The sequence below is a fragment of the Solanum pennellii genome, chromosome 10 (assembly GCF_001406875.1).
Source record: "Solanum pennellii chromosome 10, SPENNV200".
Lineage (NCBI taxonomy): Eukaryota > Viridiplantae > Streptophyta > Magnoliopsida > Solanales > Solanaceae > Solanum > Solanum pennellii.
In genome coordinates, this window is record NC_028646.1 from 69651069 (window position 1) to 69659633 (window position 8565).

The 8565-nt window shown below is 28.7% G+C and overlaps 1 protein-coding gene across 1 annotated transcript in view; it reads right to left on the bottom strand.

Annotated features, from left to right (window-relative positions):
• Window positions 1-7944, bottom strand: part of LOC107031885 (bifunctional 3-dehydroquinate dehydratase/shikimate dehydrogenase, chloroplastic-like) — a 17926-nt gene extending 9982 nt beyond the window's left edge. The window contains exon 1 of the mRNA XM_015233376.2: window positions 7392-7944. Within this exon, the coding sequence (XP_015088862.1) occupies window positions 7392-7606 (215 nt within the window). The 5' untranslated portion in view covers window positions 7607-7944. The remainder of the gene's footprint in view (window positions 1-7391) is intronic.
• Window positions 7945-8565: the final 621 nt, after the last annotated feature.

Consider the following 8565-nt stretch of genomic DNA (forward strand, 5'->3'; position numbering starts at 1 on the left):
TTGTAAACCCACCTACAACCAACAGACTTCTTATCCTTTGGCAGGTTTGTGAGAGTCCAAGTATTGTTGTCATGCAGGGCAAGGAACTCTTGTATCATTGCCTTTTGCCATGCAGGATCCATAGATGCTTCCTCATATGAATTAGGTTCACAGTCATGAGAGACATTCATTACAAAGGACTGACTATCAGAATTAAAGACATCAGGAGACACATGATGTTTAAGAGTGAAAAGGGCATTCAAGGGTAAAGAAGGTGATTGTGGTGGTTGTGAATTTGAAACAGTTGGGGATGGTACATTGTGAACATAGTCAGACAAATATGTAGGAGTCTTATGTAGTCTTTGGGATCTTCTAAGCTGTGGTATGGATAGTGAATTTTCAGGTGTGATATAAGTAGGTGATGTGGAAGTAGTAGAAGTGGTGGAAACTTCAGTGGTTGTTTCTTTACTGGAGTAATCTTCATCATCATATGATACTGGATAATCATAAAGAGACACACAATGAAAAGGAAATTTTGGAAAGTGAGTAGGGTCTTTAGACATGACAAAAGGAAATATAGTTTCATGAAAAATAACATCCCTTGAGACATGGATTTTCTGAGTGGATAGGTTCAAGACTTTGTAACGCTTTGTAGCATAAGGGTATCCAACAAACACATGTGGTATGGTTTTGGGATCAAACTTAGTTCTGTGAGCTTTTGGAGTAGTAGGATAACATAAACATCCAAAACTCTTTAGGTGAGAGTAGATAGGTTTGTGTTTATATAAAATTTCATATGGAGTTTTATTGTGGAGAGGAAAAGAAGGTAGTCTATTTATAAGATATGTGGAAGTAAGTATACATTCACCCCAATATTTCACTGGGAGCTTAGACTGGAAAAGTAGAGCCCTTGCTGTTTCAAGAATATATTTGTGCTTTCTTTCGACCACACCATTTTGTTGAGGAGTATAGGGGCAAGATTTCTGATGGATGATCCCTTTGGATTGAAAAAATAAAATGGTTTCATTGCTAGTGAATTCCAAACCATTATCTGATCTGATGGTTTTAACAGTAGTGTTGAACTGGTTCTCAACCATGAGTATAAAGGCTTTAAGGACATGGAAAGCATTGCTTTTACAGCTTAGAAAATGTGTCCAGGTAGATTTACTAAAGTCATCTACTAAGGTAATGAAATACTTGAAGTTGTCATGAGTTGTTGTTTGATATGGACCCCAGATGTCAACATGTAGTAGTTCAAAAATGCTAGTAGTGGTGTGAGTTTTTGGTGGAAAGGGTAATCTGGATTGTCTTGCCATGGGACATATAGGACAGAAGAAAGGTTGTTTTGATGAGAAGTTTACTGGTATGGAAGATATATTTTTCATCTTCACAAAGGGTACATGTCCAAGTCTATAATGCCACAACAAATCCACACTATCATTAGGAAAGGAACTAGAAATAAAAGAGTTGTCAGCAACATTGTCTTTATTACCAACAAGAGAAGAGTTTATTGCATCTGAATGAGAATTACATGAAAGAGATGTACATTGTACTTTATTACTGGATAAAGGGTAGAGAGAAGATGAATAATGCTGAGCATGTGAATTCTTTTGTAAGCAGTCTGAGCAAAGGAAGTAAAGGCCATCATGCATCTTACCAATTTCCAGAGGCCTCTTCAGTGAAGGGGCCTGCAACAGACAAGAAGTATTAGAAAAAGAGACAGTGCATTGAAGATGGTTTACAAGAGAGTTGATGGAGATTAAATTGTACTTGAATGAGGGGGCATACAATACTCCTGACAGGATGATTTTAGGTGTAAGATGTACACTACCAACCATTGTGATTTTGACTCTATATCCATTTGGTAATCTGACTAACATGGGATAAGGTAGATTTACTGTATTCACAAGGTTATTTTTGTTAAAAGTCATGTGATGAGAGGCTCCTGAGTCCAGAATCCATAGGTCAGTCTTTGTTTTGAAACATTCACATGAAAGTTTGACATAATCAAGAGAAAAAGAGCAAGCAAAACCACCTGCAAAGTTCACAGATCCACATACTCCATCATTTTGAAACTGATTCAGCAAGTGAGAAACTTGATCATATTGCTCCTTGGTGATACTGATATTCTCATTTCCTTGAGGGTCATTACAAGAGGTTGAACTTGATTCCTTTGTTTGCCCACTAGCATCTCCATCACAGGATAGTCTTACAGAGTTTGCTGATCCACCTCTTCCTTTATTGTTATGCCTTGGATTTGGATATGTATTTTGAACTGTGTTCCTTGGATTATGCTGATCACGAGCAGAGCCATTTGTGTCATTAGATGGATAGCCATGCAACTTGTAACACTTTGCTCTAACATGTCCTGGTCTTCTACAATAGTCACAGAAAGGTCTTCCTCTTGGTGTTGTGTTGGAGGTAGAATAGTTTGTTTGAAAACTTTTACCTCCTGAACTTGATGAAACTGCAGCTAGAGAACTACTCTCAGTAAACAGTTGATTATTTGGTTTAAATTCTCGTTGTTTTTCCTCCTGCACTAGTAAGGCAAAGGCTTGTGCCAAGGATGGTAAGGGATTCATCATCAAGATGCTTCCCCTAATCGTAGTATATACCACATTCAAGCCCATCAGAAATTGAATCAAACGTCTGTCTTGCTCTGCCTTCTGAACATTAGCTTTAGCTCCACACACACACACACAACTACACTGACTTGAAACACATAAACTGTTTAATTCCTCCCAAAGTTTCTTCATACGAGTGTAATATGTTGTGATATCGAGAATACCTTGATTAAGGTCATTTATTTCCTTCTGAGTTTGATACAATTTTGCTCCATTTGTCTGATCATATCGATCCTCCAGTTCTGTCCACAATTCCAAAGCATCATTGACATATTCAACACTATCGGCAATGTCTCGATCTAGAGAGTTGAGAATCCACGAAGTGACCATATCATCACATCTCACCCATTGACGATAACTGGAATGACTCACCTCTGGTCTCTTACACTCACCATTGATGAACACTAGCTTGTTCTTCACTGACAAGGAACGAAGTACACTACGACGCCATGAATGGAAACCAGTACCATTGAAAGGAACTGTTACAAGTACTGCTCCAGGATCCCTGCATCAATTCCAGACGGCGGAACACTGTCTAATCCAGTGCTCGTAGATGCAGAATTTGCCATTTATGTTTCAAAGGAAGAATTCGAGTTTACAGAGGATCTGATGCGCAGATTGAAGAAGAAAGAAGCAAGAAAATCAGAAATGTTCCTGCTCTGATACCATGTCAAATTGAAGAGAACTACAAAGCCTCCATGGATGAAGGCTTGATCAAAGAGGAAGAAGAAGAAGCATTGAAAACGTGTGATCCATTTCCATTGAGTTGTTCAACTGAAAAAGTGTGCAGTGGTTATATAACAACCAAAACAGAAACTGTAACTAACTTTCTGAAAACTAAACTAACTAACTAATTTGACAACTAATTAATTACACTAATTACACTAACAGCTATGTGTAATGACTAATTTAACCTCAATAAGATAAAAATGTGGTCAACTTAAAACAGCTTATAAGCTAAAAAAAAAAAAGCACCTCTATCCCAACTTTTAACTTTTGGCTTAAAATAAGTTTTTTTTAATTTAAAATAAGTTATTTTGAATATTGCCAAACAGCTAAATAAGTCAAAAATCAGCTTTTAAGTCAGTTTGACCAGCTTTTAATCTGAGCCAAACAGGCTCTAAAAATATTCCTCCACCTGTAGATGTGCTTTAAAAACAGTTCTATTTTTAATTTTTAATCAGATACTGTCCAAATCAATATATATATATATATATATATATATAAAGGAGGATCATAGAGAAGCTGATGTGGCACCTCTCTATGGCCTCCATTTCAATTTCTTTAATTCCTCCTTTTTCTTTTTATGTTTTTTCATTTCTTTTAATTAAATGATTTGTTTTTTAATTAAAAAATTTATTCATATTTATTATTCTAATTATACCAAATAAGTTACAACAAACCTCCATCTATTTACATTCCCTACTTAAATAATATGTCTCTTCAACTTATTTTTAATTATTCTTATAGTTTACACAATCTATAAATAACAACTATCTATGTTCAATGATCATTTTTATTTTCTCATTCTTTCTTTTTATTAGTATAGTTTTTTCCTCTTTTACATTTTTTTCATCTTTTTCATCAATCATGTACTTAATAAGTTCACCATATGATCTTCATATTGATAAAGATCATAGATATATTTTTCAAGATTCATCAAATTGATGTTTGCATTAGTTTGGTACAAGTTTATGAAAATGAAGAAGGAATCATAATTATTTCAAGATTTCATCAAGAAGATGGTCATATTAGTAAAAAAATTTGACTGATTTCCAAATATTTTGAAGATTAATTCATTCATGTATTGTTTTGATTTTATTTTTTATTAGATATATATTTCATGTTATTCAACAAAAATTACATTATAAAACTCTACTAATCAACACATTAGAAAGCTCAATTAACATTATTTTCTTCATTTTACTTTGCTCTTTTTCTTCTTATTATAATAATAATAATAATAATAATAATAATAATAATTATTATTATTATTATTATTATTATTATTATTATTATTATTATTATTATTATTATTATGTCAATGAATGAAGATGAAAAGTTATATAGTTTTATTTTTATGTAATTTTTTCTTCAAGTTCTAATTAATATTTCAATTTTTGTCACGATTGAAAAATATAATATTGCACATGATACATTTCTAGCCTTTGCATATTGATGCCTCTAAAAAATATATGATATAGTTTATTATATTAAAAAATATTCATAGACTAAACAAAAAATAAATTAATCATTTTTTAGTACTTTTAAAAAATTTAATAAATAAATAAATTTTTTAACGAAAAGAATGAAGAAAAAATTTCTCATTAGTCACATTAATTATATTAAAATTAAAAAGTGTAATTTATTTAACTTCTCTTAATTATTGAAAATGAGATACATAAAAAAAAGTGATGTGACATTTATCTTCTCTTTTTTGACCTTTTTTCTTATTTAAATTAATTAATTTTTTGTAAAAGTAGTTTACTCAGTTAATTAAAAATAATTTTTATTAATACAAGAACATTTACAACAAAAACTTTTCACATACTACTTTATTAGGAGTAAATAATAATCATCCATAACTCACGTCTTTCTAATTTCCAATCCTAATAGATTAATTTTCCACTTTCTTTTCCTTTTTTTTGACCTTCTTCTGATTATAATTTCTGAATAACAATTTTACAAAAGTATTTTAAGTTACTTTCTCTTTATTATTTACTTACAATCAATATATCTATTTACATATAAAGTTAGAATGTTAGAAATAAATAATATGATGTGGTACATTTCTATCACCTCCGATCACATTTACGTTTTCTCTAAATTATTTAGCATGTTTTTTATTTTTCTTCACCAGTGTGATATTGTAAAATATATTATCAAAAGATTTCCTCTTCAAATAATTACTTAATAGTATAATTCTGCATAATTGACATTTTTTTTTTATATATGTAACTTTTATTTTTAATTGTTAATTAATAATATTCATGACTTCAAAACCTTTCATGTGGATAACCCTCTAAAGTAATTAACGTGCAAGTTATATAGTTTTTCTTATCTTACTTAGTTGCTACAAGTAAAATTTTTAAAGAGATTTTCTATAGAGTTTTTGTATTTTATTAGTATTTTTAATTTTTTTTATATATTATAAATTTATAAGTGTTTATTAACAGTTTTGGTATATTGCAACTGTTGCTTTTTTTCGTTCTGTAAAAATAATTATTGTGTTGCTATTTTTTTTAAATATTGAATGTTTGCTTTTTATATTAGATTCATGTTAAATTAAAAAAATTAAGTAGAGTATATTGTTAGTTGAATAATGCAAATATGATACTCCTATTGAATTGCTTATGTAGTGTTGACATGATTTCTCAATATACTGAAGATGATTTTCATATATATATATATATATATATATATATATATATATATATAAATGATATGTTTTCTAATTTATTAAATTATTGGTTATCAATTTATTTAGAGCAAATTTTCATTAATATTTTTTTTATAAACACTGTATAATTTAACTCCCTCCTAAAATATAATTTAGAATTTACTACAGCCGCATAAACAAAAAGAATATTTTCATGAAATTATTTTTCTTTCTTTACATGTTTCTAAAGATAACATACCAAATAGATTATACGAAATCAACTATATTTAAAATACTAAAAGCATAGATAGTGAACAACAAGTTGAAAAATATAAGTTATTGGTTTCAATGATAATAATATTTGACTCAAGATATTTAAACAAAAAAAATTATTCATAAATCTAATAAGGTCCGCGCGAAGCGCGAATATGTTAACTAGTAATAAATAAATGAGGGCGGAAGTTTGGAACTTTCTCTGTGAAAATAACAAGTTTCAAATGCTCTCTCCTGACCCTAAAGTATTTTTTATTAAAACTTAAAATTAAATTACATTATATTAATTTAACATTTTGTATTAAAATTTTAAATATTTAAAATTAAATGAAAAAATATTATGAATTATATTTTTTTTACAAATCAATACAATAATTAAATTTTAAAATGTTAATTTTTATCGTTCGATTCTGGAAATTTTTTATAACAACTAAAATGTTATATTTGAAAGTTGGGCGTGGACTTTTCTGATGGATTTTTCTGACAAGTGACATCAACAATTGGTATTTTGTTTTTATTTTTTTCCAACAAATTCTTAATTTGAGCGGAAATTGTGGCCCCTCCCCAAAATAATAGAAAAGAATGTTACTTTGCTTATTTAGAAATAATTTTTTATAAAGAATTTATTCTCAAAAGGAAATACTATTATACCATACAAATATTTATTTATTTACTTTTTAAATATCTAGTCATATTGAAAACAAGTCAAATAGTAATGTCAAATCAAATCAACAAATTAATAAAAAGAATTTGTTTTTTGGTGTGATATTAAAAAAAGTCAAACCAAATTAAAATTAAATCGATATAATATATATAATCTTATTTATAAATAAATACAATACTAATTATAATCTACTTTCTCAAATATTTTTAGTGAATTTATAAAGTTTTCAATGTTTAGATATATTATTCCAACTTTAGGTTTGTATTCAGATTAGAAGTTATTATCATATTGTTATAGTTCTTTCGTATACAAACTTAACAATCTACTTCGTAAATATTTTTTTTTTATATTCATTTTAACTATAGCCTTTAAATCTTATAAATTTAATGTAGTATACTCAAATTAATAAATTCTATTGTCTTTTCAAAGAGTATGTTTTTAAACTTTAGAGATAGATTAAAAAAAGAAATACCTGTAAAGAATGAGAATAGGGAGTGGCTTATTTTTGAAGAGAAGTTGAAGATGTTTGTGAGGTTGGAAATTGTGGATAGCATCAAGCCTAATCTCAACACAATCTGCACCTTGTGATTTAGCCTCAACCATTTCATCAATTAATTGATCCACTGATGTCGCCATTAATGGAGCACAAACCATGGCGGAATTCTTCAACAATCCAACACTACCCATTATTTCCCCTTTTAGGAATTAAAACATAATCCACTTTTAGGGATTTATAGAGAAAAAAAAATGTTGAATTTGGGAAATTTATTTGTTGTTGAGTAGGTTGGTGAAAGATAGGTAATAGATTTAAGTAATGGAATGGGGGTTGGAGAATCTTGTTTGGAATGGAACCCAACAACTTTGAAAACTAATTAAGATAACAAAAATTGAATCATTTGAGTTTTGCATACTGCGCCAATTCCGTAGAAATAGTAGGTGGCTTGCTGCCTCATCGCTGACTATACATTTATTTTTTTAACTACATTTGAATTCTCATAAAAATTATTTTTCCTTCCTTCAAATATTTCTGACGTGGTCGTCAATCTGTTGGCTTAAATATACAATTGATATTCACCACGCGGCTTATATTTGTCCTTATTTATAACAGTTTTCGTAAATTAATTAAGATTATTAAATATTTATTATATTGTCTAATTTGATTTCTACAAATTTAAATCATACTTAAACAAATTTTTAAAAATCATACATTGACCTAAGCTTGAAAATAGTTTCAAGAAATTATTAATTTCTTAATAACTTTTTTATAATATATTTTAAATAAACCTCTAATTTATTATAACGCAACTCATAACTAGGGATCGGAGTATCTAACTAAATTCATACTCATCCCCTGCTAGATTGTCTAAAGGATTATTATTGGTTATTTAACCTAAATATTAATATAATTCATTATTATGAATTATGGTATAATATGTATTTCTTATTGAGAATAGTAGTATTAGTTTTGTTAATGGAAATACTAGCAAAACAAAATTTTATCTTTATATTCTCGTAGGAAAAAGAATAAATATATTCTTAAATTAATGTAATTTTCATATACTTTTGGAATATTAGTGATTATGTCTTTCAAAAATTAGTGCATGTATACTCTTTATATTAACGAGAACAAATATATACGTATTATA